Here is a 16,914-nt window from a genome sequence, read left to right on the forward strand (position 1 = left end):
TGGACTATCTGACATCAGCTATCTACCAGATACTATAGTCCATGGATTAAAATCTTGGTCAGGTACTAATACTGATATTGGACAATATACAAGTGTCTATACAAATTAATACCAGTAGGACCAATAAAGGGAGAGAGCGAAGAGGCAAAAGAGGACAAGAGGTACCATCAGATGGAGGGGAGCACAACACGAGCATGCATAGAGGAGGAGCGATGATGGTACAAGAAAGAAGCCAGCAACATGGTAAGGCAGAGAAATTGAGCAGCAAAAGAAGAGGAAAAGGAAGAAGAAGAAGAAGAAGACTGTGTAAAACTAGACTGTGTCGACAGGTGGTACAGATATCAGGCTTAAAGCCCAGTCAATGTTAATGAGCTTATCAGGTGGTAAGCCTGGTTTTGGACTTGAATGAGCAAGCAATATTGTCTAATTCATGTATTGGTCGACAATCAAACCAGTAAAACTAGACTGTGTCGGCAGGCACAGTCAAGTTTTATATTCATTGTTCCATACCATAGTTGATGATATAGCCTCAAATGGTCACTCATATGAGGATTCAGACACCTTTACTTATTTACGCCATTTGGGTGGAACCAATTAGATCAATTGAAAGTGTGAAGATTAAACAACAAATATTGCATATCACTTTACTGCCTCATACATTTATATTCTCATAATATAGGAATTCATTAGGTTCAGCAATAAACATAAGAAACAATATAACATATAACCGGTTGAAGTTAGCTTATCCAGACAGATGAAGGTTGATCAGCAAGATTTTAAGCAGAAAGTAGTACAACTGGGCATGGTTTGCAATAGCTCGGTATGAGCAGTATGAACCAGTCTGATAAAGGATTGATACAGACGGTACATCGGTACATCTTAATACACCATGTGTCAATATGCTCAGTACAGCTCGGTACAGTTTAGCTAATCGGTATACTGGTACGATACGGTATTCAGAACCTCATAACTTATTATTTTCCTTCACCTTTCTCTACTTGGCTCCTAGCCCTTTTTATTTAGAGGTGACATCTGACACTGTGATGGAATGTCAAACTATGCCAACAGCATGTAACATGGAAACTGTCAGCCACATGTGGTGCTTTAAGGAAACAGCAATCCTTGAAGTTCAGTACTCAAGACCCTCCCCAAAGTCAGGACTCAATTTGACCAAACATTGACAAATATTAAAATTATAATCCACAAAGTTTGATTTTACATTTTTTACATTGAACTACTAAATGAGAAGTACCATTTGTTGGTCGGCAATTGTACTTACTCATATTTCCCAGACAAAACCTTCAGTACATATAAAGCTGCAAAAACTTGCTGATCTTGCAATTGTAAGTTGCATTTTATCCAGTGGAGAAGACTTGGCCAGTGTTCTGGATAATCATCTTGGACCATAATTTTTATAGATTCTCCAAGTTGTGCTCTATGAAGCAAACAAAAATGTTAAAACAAACTTCATACATTACTTATAAATTAGAAATGTTTTACATACTAAGATTCAGTGGAAAAAAGTCTTAAGAAATATTATCAACAAAAGGCACAGAAGATGGAGATGAAGATGTTGAAAGCATCAATATGACAATATGCTTGTTTATTCCAAGAATGAATGTATAGCAAAGTGGTCTAGTTGAGCCTAATATGGTCCACATTTTTAGATAATTTAGGACTCATAAATTGAAAAATAATACTTGAAAATTAATGATGCAAGCCTGCAAGGCAACCCATGCTTGGGCCTTTTTATAACCTAGTTAATGCAGAGACCTTTTCTTTATTGAGGTACTGTAGATGAATGAAACAAATCTCTGTCGAAGATCTAGAAAGAAGCAAAACAGACCAGAGAGGGAAGTGAAATTTTAAAAATTATTAGAAATAGAATAAAATTACAAGCATTCCTACAATAGAAATGGAAAGATTCGATGAGAGGATAAAAGGTCAAAAAAATACATATATTAAGAAAAATAAAAGACATGGCAACTAAAACATTGATGATGATGTCAATAAACGCAATGGACTGTCTGGGGGATATAAAAACATTTATCCAGAACAGAAACATGAGATGAGTACTACACTTATGCATGAAATATATGAAGAAAGTACATTCGATATAAAAAAAAAGAAAAAACTTGAATGTTTGTAAGATGGAATATTGTATACATACCCCTTTAGTATCATCAAATCATATCCACCCTACCAAGTTGAAATTTTCATATAACCCTTGAACAATTAGAAAATAATGATGTGCTTGCTCAAGGGTGTCAGTAAAATATTTTGGAATATAAAGTTCAACAAATGACCTTAAAAGCTACAATGAAATATTTAACTTTGCAAGAGAAATAATAAGCCCATAATTTATGGAGGGGTAAATACGAAATTGCCCTTTGAAAAAGTTTTAAATTTCCCATAGAAGAAGTTAGCAAGAGTTTCTCAAGCTCCAAAAGCACAAAAGAATCAACAAATGATATACCTCAACAATGAAGGAACTTGAGCAATAAATTCAATGATATTATCACGGACCATTCTCTTATCACTCTCTGTTAATTTCCAGGGCTCCCCTGGAAACATCAACAAAATTGTAATTCAGCACAAAGTCAGTTCTAAAAATTTAAACCTGGAATTCCTCATTCATACCAGGCTCATGAGGTGACCAGTGTTTAGCCACAACGTTTTTGAAATGAATGCTGGCCACTTGTCGCACAGCCATATCACAACTACCATCTATTATGATCTGCAGTACCCTCACCAAATGCTGTGGTGTATATTGTAACTGTTGAAAATAATATTTGCATTTGTTACAGCAAACAAAAAAGATGTACATGCAACAATAAGCAGAATCACTATCTTGTATGGTGCTTCCTCTAGTACTATATCTAAGTCACTACAAGGACTAACGATAAATTGCCAGATAATAAAAGATGCTTGCAATAGAGGAGAAAGACAAAAGCCTGTAATTAAGTCATTTAATTTATATTTTCCCCTGCTAATTTATGCTTCATTTTGCAACATCAAGGATATTGGTTCACAACTGGATGGATGAGTTAGATGCACAACTATCACAAGTGAACATCAGATTATTGGCGACATGCAAGGAAAATGTAAATTGTAAATTGTTAGGAAAATGTAAATTGGCGACATGCAATAAAAAGTCAAATGATCTCAATAGTCATATCAGATACATTTACATGATTCATCTTTTTGATAACAACAAAAGTAATTATTAGGATTTGCATGCACTAAATATACCAATATCTATATCAAAGAGGTATAAGTGCAAGAAAAAATAATTAACTAAGTGCATACATTGTTGATACAAAGAAACAAACAAATCAAGACCATGGCAAGAGTAAAAATTCATTCATCAGAAAAACAGTTAGCCTAACTTGTGATTTCCACCGTTGAAATTTTTTACTTTCGAACCAGCAGGTCAAAAATGCAATTCATTACAAACAGAGGGGAAAAATTATGAATATGAAGAAATCCTGGGATAAGCTAAAATATATTCTATGGCAAAATACAGTCTGACAGGTTAAGATGGAAAACAAAATTTTCAAGTTTTGTGAGATAAACAAAAACTAAGACCAAGTATAAGCCTTTCTTGAACCATTATTTTTATCAAGGAGTAAAAAGAGAAATCATCTTTTACAAGGCATCAGAAAAATTTACATCTCTGCTACTACAAATTGATGCTTATGGGCATGCAGAAAACTACATGAATGAAAAATTGACCTAAATGATGAATTGGATTCTTGCGAACATAAGTCTAGCCCCATATGATGGTAAAAGCTTCCAATAACTATTCATAAATTTCCAAACATCACATGCATTCATAAACACAAATATTCTATTGATCTTTTCAAATGTTTATACTCCTCAGAGAGGACTGCTTAACCGGTCAACAGGAATATTTCAAAAGATTTACATCAAACAATTCAAGGAAATGTTACAAAGAAAAAACATTCCACGGGAAATTCAAAGGGCCACATAGGTAAGTGCAAGAACATGGAAAATCTGAATGGGTACATGTATAGAAGTCGACAAAATTATAGTAAAACAAAATTTTGTTATACAAGGATTGATAGCATTTATCAAACAGTTGTAAGGCTATACTGAGAAATTTTATTCGACAGAATAATGGTAATATATTTATAAGGAGATAAGAATCATTAAAAATGTAGAAACTTAACCTGAGAGAAATAATATTTTAGTTAAAAATTTGAATAGAAAATTAAGGAATTTAGGACTTTGGAAAAAGAATAAGACACTATTTGGGAAATACTATATGATCATTAATGATCAATTACATTAACAGAGTGCAAAAAAGATATTGCAAAGTCTAAAAGAAATTGTGTATCTTCAAAAGAAAGTTTGTTGTGCCAAGTCCAAATTTCAGTTGCTACAAAAAGGATATTATATGAAACGTGGCAAAATATAAGGAGGATGATACTTTGAATTATACAAATTATCTAGAAAAAGTCTGAAAAGCTCTTAAAGAATTTAAGCACTTCAATCCCTCTAACAATCAATCTAAGACTGTTGATCGGCAATATGGTCCCGGTTGATCAGGTTGTGAGTGGACCAGTACCATACAAAGCCATAGTGGACAGAAATCAATGACATTGAGCAATATAAAGAATCATATAATAACAAAGAATCAATAAAAAAGGGAAGCACACACTCACACAGTACTTCATAATAGCAGTTATTGCTGTCACAAGTTGATGCATTTATACCACAGGTAGGATATGGGTAAAGAAAGATTGGAGAATATAATGAAGAAAGTAGGTTAAGAGTTTTCTCTTTTTTCATTTATAAACTCCTCCAATTGTTTTGATTACATACATACAACGCAGAAGAAAAAAAAATCATGGTGTTAGAGAAAATTAACAAAGAAAAGATTGTTTTCCTCTCCAGTTTAGCAGACTAAGATTACTAATGACAACAACAAGAAGACATCTCAAAGATTTAGAATGACCACGTGATCTTCTTCCACCATTGAGCTATACTGATGGCAATATCAACAGTCAGATTACGATCTACACATTACAGTGGGCATGCAGCCCACAAAGGATATGTTGTGCAGCACACTAGAAAACCTTAACCACAAAAAAAAAAAAAGAAGAAGAAGCAAAGCAGAATCTCTCTTATTATCAGTAACCAATTAAGAAGTCTATAGGACTAAGGAATCCATATGTTTCGAGAAACTTTTGGCTCCAAGAACCAAGAAGAAACAAAGCATCGTCTCTCTGATTATCAACAACCAATCAAGAAGTCAATCGAAATCAGGAAACCATATGGTTCGAGAGTATTTTGGATCTAAGAACCGAGAACAGAGACCAGCAGGTTGATAAGAATCTCAACTTCAGTATGAATCAAACTAAACGATAAGATAACGCTATACTTCTTGGAACGAAGCGTACGCAGAGTAATCCGATACGAAGCAAATACGAAAAAGTGAAAATGCCTACGATCTCATAGTAATCCAGTCCGCCAAGAACAGTAAAAACCGATGAAAACCCGAATCCCCACAAGATCGATTGATTAAAATGAACAGAAGGGCCCGGAGTTAACCTGGTTGAGGCTCTCCTCGGCGGCCTTGCGCTCCTCGCAAGTGTGCCTAAGCGCGGAACGGAGAACGACGACAAGGCCGGCAAGATCCATGACGACGGGAACTCAGATTGTTTACCGTTCGGCGGCGAGAAGGAACCAACCGCCGACCTCGCCAGGTTTCGGGTAGGCACCGTCAGGTTTCAGGTGGGGAGGCGGAGAGAAGACCACGACGATGACGATGACTCTCTTGGCGACCGACGTAGACGGAAGGGAGATCAAAAGCGGTGTGTTTAACCGAGGGTCAAGTCCGCCTTTTAAATCGTTCCCTGTCCGAACTGGGCCGGGCTGTGGCCGTGGGAGGCCTACCAACTGACGGTGCGATTCCTTTAGATGCGAGATCTGACGGCTAAGAAAAGCACTGTGCTTCAGAAATTCAAATCAAAATGGACGGGATCCAAGTTTCCACCCGGCGGAGCGATTGCCGCGCTGAGGAGCCGCCACTTCTGCCTCGATTCCCCGCAGCAACGGATGCCATCATCGGTTGGGGCTTCCGGTTCTTTCGCCGGTGTGGGCCACCGTGAACTCTGGGTGTTGCGAGCAGATGTGATTTGCGGATATTGTGGGTCACACTATCCTTCCTTCTCATGTATTCTGCAGCCTCATGTGCACATGCCTACTTATTGGGGACATTAATTTTACTTATATTCCCGAAACAAAGATAATGTGAGTCATCCAAATGTTTTATTTATTTTTAATATAATATGTATAGGGCGAATTTTTAGAAAAAAAATTCATTTTGAGTTTTCTTTTTTTTGGAGGATGTCCCTTTTTATTTTTCTTCGATAAATTTTTTTTTAATCTCAAATATATCCCTCGTAAAATAGTTCTGAATTGATCAATCTAATGTAAATCGATCCAGTTATATTGGTTTTATTTAGACTTATACTGCTGTTTTTGTTGATGTGTCAAAAATACTTTATACGATATAAAAATTATTATTATTTATTTCTAGACATAAGAATATCTTTTAGCGATCATAATAAAGTGATAAGTTAGTTTGTATTATATTTTGGGTCCTTATTCTTATAGTATTTCTTTATATGTGTGAGAAAAACATCATAAATACTATAACTAGCATAGAATTTTTTACATATTTTTTAATCAAACCAATAATAATATCTATTTAAAAAAATATTTTATGAAACTTTAATAATATAATAGAGTTAATAATTATGTTAATAAAGTTAATGATTTTTCTAAAAAATGTTCATATTTTTGGTATTGTCGAAACCATAACCTCCATTTTGATTTAAAACTCTTCCATTTTCGTCCGTCATCCACAAGAGTACGGGCGACAAGAAAGAAGAGGAAAGGAGAAGAGGACAAGTGTAAAGGAGGATGACGGATGGTTTGGGTTATTTTAGAATTAGGAGTTATGATTTTAAAAAAATCAAAATGGATAGTATGGTTTGGAAAATATATAAAATATAAATATTTTTAAAAAATACCCTTAATAATTAATATTGGTGAGAATTTAAATGAATTAAGACTAAATTATAGTATTTTTAATTAGATTATAATTTTTTCAGTAAAAAAAAGACATTAACTAACTGGTTTGGTTTGAATTTGGTACGGTTAGATTTCAACGAGAAATTTAAAAATTAAAAAATAATGACACTCTTTAGGCATTTTGGAAATGAAGAACGCTATCGAGAATAAATAAATAAATAAAACATGAGACTTTTATAAGAAATCGTCCTTATGATATATAACATACTAACATTCATATTAACATATTAGACTTTTTTAAGAACTTCTAAGTGCAAAATAATCTGAGAGTCACTAAACAACCGTGTTATTGTCGACGTAAATATAGAGTGATTGTTATCTCTCATCACTTTTCATCTACAATAGTCATATCATCATTCATTATCATCCAACGAAAATATTAAAATTATTTTTATCTTTTATTTTTATAATTATAAAATATTAAATATAATATTTTAAAATATAAGAATCAAAATATTAAAAATAACTAAGTAGATGGGTAATATATAATTAACTCATTTACATCGCCCCCACGCGTTTCCTCGGAGCCATCGGTCAACACGTCGAGTCAAAAACTTTTCGCGGCCTCACGCGTCTGATGTGGACCACGTGCCACGTCGTGCCATCCCATTAATGTGCGATGAACGCACCGTTCACCATATCATCCCAATAACGTCAAGATACGTGGCCAACGAGGCGAATTGGCTCACCACCTCGTTACCGCACAGAGAAAAATAATGCATAGTTTGGTAGATAAAGCCGACTTTAAGCAAAGCCGTGTCAATTGAACTCCGTTGATTGTTTAACGAAACACCCTAACGAGTAACGAGTCGGTTTTAGGGAGGTGATGGGGTGGGAATATCAAATAGAGCCGTCAAATCTTCTCCGTCCTTTTCACGGTACAGGTTCACCACCGTCTTCTTCTCTGCGCCTCCCCTCTCGCTTTCCCTTTTGCTGACTTCTTACCGACCTCGCGCTCGTGGGGGGTGGGGGGAGGGGGCGGTCAAAATTTTCCCCCTTCTTCTACTCTTTTTTCTCTTTCCCTTTTCTTCCCAATCTCGCGTAATTTATATATCCACCACACGGGAAAACGATGATGATGCTTTAGGAATAGTGGGCAGAGGAATTCGGGGCCTCTCTGGTGATGATGTCTCCAAGGAGGCCTTCTTCTTCTCCTTCTTCCCGGTGCTTGCTTCTTGGATTTATTTTGCTGCTGGTCCTGCTGGCGTTGAGCACGTCGGCGCGGGCCACTGGGGTGTTCAAGGTGCGGCGTAAGTTCGTCGGTCGCAGGCCCACCGTCGGCGATCTCCACGCCCACGATAGCCGCCGGCACAGCCGGATCCTATCCGCCGTCGATCTCCCCCTCGGCGGCCTCGGCCTCCCCACCGATACCGGGTCCGCCCGCTGCCCTTTCGTGTTCTGTGTTTGGTAACCGTTCTTGGTTGGATTGCGTTTTGATCACTTGGTCTTATTTTGGGGGGTCGTTGGGTGGGTCTGCAGGCTGTATTTCGCGGAGATTGGGATCGGGATGCCGTCCAAAAAGTACTACGTGCAGGTCGACACGGGGAGCGACATCCTCTGGGTGAATTGCATCTCCTGCAAGCGTTGCCCTCGGAAGAGCGACCTCGGTGTATGATGACTAATTATTTCTTTTCCTTGGATTTTGAACGTGTCTGTTGTTTCTGCTTTTGTTGACCTCTAATTTATAGTGATGGGATTAAGAATTAGGCTACTCGTTGTAGGTTGAGTTGACGTTATATGATCCCAAGGCATCAGGGAGTGGCAGTTTGGTATCATGCCAGGAGAAATTTTGCGTGTCCACGTATGGGGACATTCCTGGCTGCGAGGCTAGTTTGCCGTGCCAGTATAGTGTGATATATGGTGATGGGAGTTCCACTTCTGGTTATTTCGTGACAGACACCATCCAGTATAATCAAGTATCTGGCAATCACCAAACAAAACCGGTCAATGCAAGTGTTACATTTGGGTGAGTTCTAATTTTAGCTGCCAATTTGATAGTTGATCCATCAATGCTAGTAGTGCTTTTGTGTCGTGCATAAGGATTTAGGATTGTGGTTTAAGTATTGATGGCTTTCACTGTAGTTATGGGCATGGTTAAACGGTGGATGCTTATGCTTTGCTTAACCTTGACAGTAATTACTACCGAGTATCTTACTTCAGTATTATTTGGTAGTGTTAGTACTACACTTATGTAAACACAAAGTTATACATAAAGATTGAATATACATGAAATTCTTGATTTAGTGGAGAACATCATCAGCTCTTGTATCAATCCAATTTCAGACTGGTAAAATATGCCCTAAATTTAGAGTACTTAAGTTGCTGATACATTTGTTGCTATCTTACGGAAGTGAATATGTATTGCACACAGATTTATTTGATTTGTTCATACTTGCATAACCATTTAAATATTCAAACAGTTGTGTTTGTTTATAGTTCTATCTTCCATGATCCTTTCCTGTTGGATCAACTGCTCCTTACTATAGCTTGACCTATGTAATTTGTCTAGTTGGGTTGCTCATGAATTAGGTTCAAGTCACCTTTTTTAACTTGTTCATGATGGATTATAGATGCTTTTTTGGACAACTTGTTGAAAAGGTGCATTGCAACCACGGGTCTTTTGTGCAACCTGATGAGTGGCGCAAGTTTCATCTAGGGAGGTTGAGTCAGGGCCTAAGATCAGGCAGAAAGGCAAAAGATGACCGAAGCACCAGAAATGGGGACTGTTAAAGCTAGAGACAGGTGATGTGAAGATTGAAATTTATGAAAGTGTCTAAGGTTGCATATGATAGGTAGATGATGTCAGTAAGCTAACAAAAAGATGAATACCAGATGAAGATGTGTGACGATGAGGGGTGAGCGCAGCTTGTATTTGGAGATGGTGGTAGTTAGGTTGAGGTCGTGGTGTTGGGGCATCCAATAGAATAAAGAAAGGATTTTGTCATGTGTCTTGATCTGATTAGGTGACTTATAAGTCTTCAACCCTATGGAGCAACCCTAGTTAGATTGATGGTGCTGGGTTATTGTTGTTAAATTGTTTCTTAAGACTTCTTGCCAGTCCTTCTGAGCTTCAGATTATTTTGCACTGTTGATTCATTATCACTCTTATTTTGTGAACTCTCAAGCCTTCTGATGATTGCTATTTGGTTGCTTATGCCTAAGTTGCAACAAATGTGATAAAGCTTTCTAATCATCAACTAAACTTATAGTTTTTAAGTTGAACCTTTCTCTTGCCTAAAGGCCCTAAACTTGGAAAGGAATAGGCTCTATGGAGGGCTGATATCAGGCTTGCAACCAGTCTTTATCTTTTATTACATCTTTGACTGAGCCATATCTTGTTTTTGGTGCTCTCTATTGTACCTTCATGGTCAAGAGAAGCTTTTAAAGATGTTGGCATATTTTTTAAGAAAGTGAATTATGGAAATTGTTACACTATGTTTTAGTGATTTTAGGCATTATAATAGACTCTTTGTTGCAGTTTTATTTTCTGAGTAACAAATTGGAGTTTTTGTATACCTACCAATCTTTCCTGTCTTTTTATATTTTATAAAAACAAATACATTCATCTGATTGTTTTTCGTTTGCCATGTATCTCTGAAGATCCTATTGTACATCTTCAGTGATGTCAATTTAAAAAAAAAAAAAATTAGTTAACTTCATTTATTTGGTGGTTATGTGCTTTTTAGTTGGTCTTTTTTTCTTAGGATAATATGATATTGGACAGGTGTGGTGCCCAACAATCTGGGGATTTGGGTTCATCAAGTGAAGCACTTGATGGAATTCTTGGTTTTGGACAGTCAAATTCATCCATGATTTCACAGTTAGCTTCTTCTGGAAAAGTGAGCAAGATATTTGCTCATTGTTTAGATACTATTAATGGAGGAGGAATCTTCACTATTGGACACGTAGTACAGCCAAAAGTGAAAACAACACCTTTGGTGCCTGATCAGTAAGTTATGCTACAGATACTAGCTGTTAATCTTTTCCCTTTTTCTCATCTTAGTAGTATTTAAAATCATTAAGATGTTGATGAATTCATTTTAAGTATATTTTTTTCTTCTTGAATTTGTGATAATTGTGGCATTCTGTAGATCTGTACATGGGCAAAAAGGGGTATATTTGATATGAGAATATTCACTATCATGTTTTGGTGCCTTAGATGTATAGGCAAATCTCTCGTTTCAAGTCAAGGCTTAAAGTTACAGCAGATAATTTGAGCTGGGAAGAAGATCTGTCAAATTCATGGTCTTTAGACCTTTTTCTAATTTTGCACTTGCATTGTGAGAATCAACAATGTACCACTTTTCTTCATCCATTAGTTGCATTTGGTATCTGAATGCTACCCTTGCCATGATACATCAGAAATAAAAAGAAACTAAGTCAACCTTAATGAAGCAGAATCTTGTATTCTAGATGTGATTTTGAGTGTAAATATGTAAGTTTCCAAATTATCTTGAGAAATTTTATATTAGTTTGATTTAGAGTTAGATTATACTTGTAAATAGTGATAATCATGTGAATCTGCTGTAATAGCTGAATGTTAATCCTTATAGCAAAGATTTCCTTGGTTGAAATTGCATCTACCAGCTGGTAAATGGGGGCAGTACACAATCATGCGAAGATTTGGTGTGCCATCAAAAAGGTTTTGAAGAAAAAGGAACCAGAAGTGGCAAATATCCTTACAATATAACTCTGAGGTGGAATCCTTTTATGCATCCGTGTTGAGGACTGCTCCATTGTTTCATGGCCCCTCTTTGATCATGCCTTCGAAGAACTTAGTACAACAGATTAGGATTTAGTTTGAACTAGTACTTTGGAATTATTTAATTCGACTTGTTCATCCTCGAATTAGTCTTATGTAACTAAAAACAAGTCTTTTTTCGGTTGGGTACCATTGGTACCCTTGGTCTTGACTTGGTGGATTGGATGTTGCCATGTTGGTATATATTGCGCAGTGCAACACCTTATGCAGTGGAACTATTTCCCTGAACTTTTAGGTCATTTTTGCGTCTGCAGGAGTATATCTTTTTATATTGTAAACTAGAAAAAAGGAAATTTAATTTTGATATCCTACATAAAAATGGCTTAGTAATATATATCTTGGAGCAAGGGTCGTAATTTCGTACCGTACCGGAGTTTCGATGTTAGTTCGGTACGGTACGATACGATATTATATACCGAGCGGTATACCAAACGGTATACCGCTCGGTATATACATATATATATATACACATACATATATATATATACACATACATATATATATATATATATATATATAAATTCGGCGACGTCGCCTCTCTCTTCTCCCAGGCGGGGCGACATCGCATTGTTTATATATATATATATATAAATTTAATAAATATATATTTATATATAAAAGATTATATATATATATATATATATATATTTTTTTTTTTTATAAAAGGCGACGTCGCCTTTTCCTTCTCCCACACGGGGCGACGTCGCCTCCTTTATATATATATATATATATATATATATATATATATATATATATATATATATATATATATATATATATATATATATATATATCGTTCTGTCCGGTAATGATCGGTCCGTGTACCGATCAGCTGACGGACCGGTACATACCGCCCGTACCGGGTGGTATTATTTGAAATTGCATACATTGTCTTGGAGAATGATGAAGATGCAAGTTCTTGTTAATATTTAGGTTGCATGACCTTCTAAGACGTACTGTGGTTGAACAATCACATACTTGGTTAATTAAGAATGTTGATCTGATTGTTATATGTGGGTAACAAATCTTTTGCAAATGGATTCTTTTTTCATTTTGGTGGCCAATAGTAATCAGGCGCCTATTCGTTGGCAATGTTAGCTTCCAATATTTGGCTATGCTTAATCATAATGCAGTTTATCTTCTGATTCATTTAACCCCGAATGAGCCACTATTACTTTTTACTAAAACCTTTGGTTTTACTTTTCCTCTACCATATTCTTGCATTTTGGGCACTATCATTATATATGTTTCTCAGAATTACTTGGATCAGTTGATGCCAGAAACCTTATAGAATGTGCTCATATTGGCTTGTTTTCGGAATATAATATGATATTTGATATCCATTTCTAATTGAATAATAGGGGAAAGTGAATAGTGGATAGAAAATATAACATAAACTTCTATAACCTTTCCTGTCCATGCCAAGAATATTTAAAATAATCATCATCATGAGTACTAGAGGGCACATACATGTTTTTGTCAATTATCTACCAGACTGGGACTGCTTCAAACCCTTGCTCTTCCTGAAAAAATATTTACAAAAAATATATTTAGAAAAACTGAGAATACTGCCGGAATTTGGTTGAAGGCCATGTTGTGAATCACCAAAATTTACTAGTATTACAGCTCTGTCAATTTTCTCTCTTAGATAGTTTCTCTTCCTGACTGCAGGTTCTTTTTCTAGGGTTGCAAGAATGATCATTTCATCTGAAGTTTACTATTAGTTAACTAAAACCATAGATGATGTGATATGATCTTTGGCCTACCCAATTAATATCTACTGTAGTATGAAGTTATCAACTTTTAGATTGTGCATTTTTATGTTTTTTCATATAATTCCATCTGTTAGCTTTTATGTATTTGATCATTTTTCTGTTTCTGCTAAATAAGTCTAGCTTTGTTTCAGGCCACATTACAATGTGAATTTGAAGGCAATTGAAGTTGGTGGAGCTTTTCTGCAGCTTCCAACTGATTTATTTGACACTGGTGACAAGAAAGGGACTATAATTGATAGTGGTACAACATTGTCTTATCTACCAGAGGTTGCCTATAACGCACTAATGAATGCAGTAAAAGACTTCTTCTCTTGGTTTTGGTTGATTTTTTTTTTAAGATCTTTTCGTATATTAGTCATTGTTCATTTTTTTTGTAGGTACTCTCTAATCGTCCAGATTTGAATTTCTTCACCAATCAGGACTTTCGATGTTTCCGATACACTGGAAGGTATGATTTTTTTGGCTAACAGTTCCAATTAAAGATTGTTTCACAATTTCAGGCAGTTAAATATGAAACTGACTGATTACGGGTGATCATCAAATCTTTGTCATTGCATGTCATGCTTAGGTATTACTTCATCTCTTGTTGTACAGTGTGTTATTTTTCTGAAATTAATATGCATCGAAAGTGTTGGGATAGAAGATGAATGCTATGAACTCATGAACTCGTGTGTCTTTTTTCTTTACTATGTAATGTTTTTTTTCGCTTTTCTTGAAGGATTCGATGGTCGGAATGTCTACAGATTTTATTTATGTTTAATTATTTGTGTATGTAGAACTAAATAACATCAATGAGATTGGATCACCAGTTATAATAATCTGGATGGCATAACACGGTGATCCATTATTCAAAATATTGTGACATGAATTGACACAACTCATGTCAGTGCACTCAGCATGTACAATTGTTGAGAGCATAAACTTGTGCATGTGGTTGTAGTCAGCCCAGATATAATATTGCTTTGGTAGTTCACTTTTGACCAAGCCCACGAATGCTTTGCATATATAAATTCAGTTACAATCTAGTAAAAACTGATATAACGAAATTTCATCAATCTGAAATGTGGAACTATAGTTGACTTTATTTTTTCATTTTATTTGTCCATATTTTATCTTTTCATACATAAAATGAGTTGATTGCTTGTTTGAATGGTTTTGAAAAAATTAAATTGTTCTGACTTGGTTGGGAGGATTGGATTTTTCACCAGAATGCCAATTAAATGTCTCAGAAATTACTGAAAGATTTTTCATTATATCTAGTTAGACCTCTAATGTGTTAGCCATTTCTTTTGATCAGGATATTTAATTATCAGATAAGAATTAAAGTGTTTGTTCTCGACATTGATTACAGTGTGGATGATGGATTCCCGGAAGTTGTTTTTCATTTTGAGAACTCACTTTTGCTGAATGTATATCCTCATGATTATCTTTTCCAAAATGGGGTAAGTTTGATAATATATTTTATTTTTAGTAGAATGATGGTCATATCCTATGTAGCTTGCTGGGTGCTGTTATGCAAGCTGTTCTTGTTCATCCTTTTTCTACTCATGAGTTTGCATTTGCGCTTCTTTTTAATATATCTATTTGGTACTTGAAATAAATGTTATTAAATATCATTTTGATTGGGCTATCCTGCTTTTACTTTTTGACATGGAATTCTGCTTCTGTTTATTTGATTTATTTCTTTGTAGAACATTGTGGTAACTCATATCTCATCACCAGTGAAAGTTACCTGTAGTATGTTAGTTACACTTTTACACTTCTGCTAAGGATTTTAGTGATTTTATGAAAACTAAAATTGGATACTTAGCTCATTCACTGTATCTTAAATTTTGATCATGGCAGCATAATTCTTTTTCAGAATTTACAATTTTGTGCTACTTTGCTTGTATATCCTAAGCAAGAGTTATTAAATGCTTATATCATCTCACTACCATCTTGAGACCATATGCATATTGCCCTTTGAAGACAAATTCCCAGGTATCCCGTTTGAGGAATGGGTAATGACTTATATACCATCTCGTACCAGGAATACATGGGTGCCTCCTTTGAAGGATGGGTAATGACTTATATCCCATTTCACACTAGAGTCCATGGTTTATGGGATGCTGGATGTTGTCGTACAGTATTCACTGTATATATAAAAAAAGTCTACATCGAGTTAATTGTTGATTAGGTGCTCTGGAGCTCTGGAGCCAACACCACGTGTGCAATTCAACTTAGCTGCCTGTGAAATTTGTTGATATCCTTGGTTGTTGCGCCAAGTAGATGGAATATGTCATGAGTTCATGATTTGCTAATATCCTTGCTTTATCATCAAGAAATTAACTTCTAATGGCATGATGTTCCAACACTTTTAACACTGATAAGAATTTAGATTAAGGTTATCATTTTAAATTTAATAAAAATGCAGTGTCTATATTTTTCAAAACAATAAATATTATAATGACACTTCAAGTCAACTATCTTTATTTTTGATTGCCAAATGATCAAAATCCACAAGAGGGCCCTTTCTAGAAGTAAGGTTTAAATCTCAGTTTGTTACCAATGTGGACTTACTGACAATGTGCCGGTAATGGCAGAGAAAAGGGGACACACACACACACACACATACGTACGTAGAGAGAGAGAGAGAGAGAGAGAGAGAGAACCATCGCTGGGGGAGGAGGGGAGAAGCGAAGTAAACCAGACTAAAGCCCGGTTGGCTGTCTAATCAGTAAATGCTGATCCTTACCAACCAGTATGGGCAGTATTTTAAATAGTTGAGAGAATTACACTGAAGCCTATGATTATCAAAAAAATTACTTGAAAATTCAGATACTTCAATGAAATATCCTGCACATATCCAGTTAGTATTGGTGTTTGATGATTGCATTATGGCTATGTCAAGCATCTTGAAATATAATTTCATGGAAAATTGGTGATCAATGATTGAAAAAAAAAGAAGAAGATGGGTGCCAAGTTGAAGCCAGCGAGATATAACTTTAATAGATAAGAAGGCAAAAAGAAAGGTAAGATGATATCATGAAAGAAAAACATGGAACTAGTCAAATAAGTTGCACATTTCTTATTGGTTTCTCATCGCAAGTACTTTGCTGATGTTGGTTATCAATGATCAATAAAAACATGTGCACTTTCTAGTGTATTGCTTTATGATTTCATGATCAATTTCATCTATAGTGTCAACTTCACCAGCCATATGCATCTCAAATATCATGAAACATATGTGCATTAAATATTTTACTCTAGCAA

The 16,914-nt window shown here is 35.5% G+C and overlaps 2 protein-coding genes across 7 annotated transcripts in view; one reads left to right on the forward strand and one right to left on the reverse strand.

Moving 5' to 3' along the window:
• LOC135676950 (importin beta-like SAD2) overlaps positions 1-5,827 on the reverse strand; it is a 31,056-nt gene extending 25,229 nt beyond the window's left edge. For all 3 annotated transcript variants that reach the window (XR_010514495.1, XM_065188694.1, XM_065188695.1), the window contains exons 1-4: positions 5,578-5,827; positions 2,641-2,776; positions 2,477-2,564; positions 1,280-1,435 (exon numbers count right to left, since the gene is read on the reverse strand). Coding sequence is in view for 2 of the 3 variants with exons in the window: in XM_065188694.1 (XP_065044766.1) it covers positions 1,280-1,435; positions 2,477-2,564; positions 2,641-2,776; positions 5,578-5,667 (470 nt within the window). In the remaining variant the exon portion in view is untranslated. The remainder of the gene's footprint in view (positions 1-1,279; positions 1,436-2,476; positions 2,565-2,640; positions 2,777-5,577) is intronic.
• A 2,192-nt stretch (positions 5,828-8,019) lies between these two features.
• The window catches only part of LOC103989273 (aspartic proteinase 36), a 31,524-nt gene continuing 22,629 nt past the window's right edge, over positions 8,020-16,914 (forward strand). Inside the window, exons 1-7 of one of the 4 annotated variants that reach the window (XM_065188699.1) lie at positions 8,020-8,499; positions 8,605-8,734; positions 8,847-9,091; positions 10,850-11,074; positions 13,794-13,956; positions 14,040-14,110; positions 15,014-15,104. In XM_065188699.1, coding sequence (XP_065044771.1) covers positions 8,249-8,499; positions 8,605-8,734; positions 8,847-9,091; positions 10,850-11,074; positions 13,794-13,956; positions 14,040-14,110; positions 15,014-15,104 — 1,176 coding nt within the window. In that variant the 5' untranslated portion in view covers positions 8,020-8,248. Of the gene's footprint in view, positions 8,500-8,604; positions 8,735-8,846; positions 9,092-10,849; positions 11,075-13,793; positions 13,957-14,039; positions 14,111-14,959; positions 15,105-16,914 lie in introns of all 4 variants that reach the window. The other 3 variants (XM_065188698.1, XM_065188696.1, XR_010514496.1) reach the window with 3 other exon arrangements.

This window comes from Musa acuminata, chromosome BXJ1-6 (assembly GCF_036884655.1).
Source record: "Musa acuminata AAA Group cultivar baxijiao chromosome BXJ1-6, Cavendish_Baxijiao_AAA, whole genome shotgun sequence".
Taxonomy (NCBI): domain Eukaryota; kingdom Viridiplantae; phylum Streptophyta; class Magnoliopsida; order Zingiberales; family Musaceae; genus Musa; species Musa acuminata.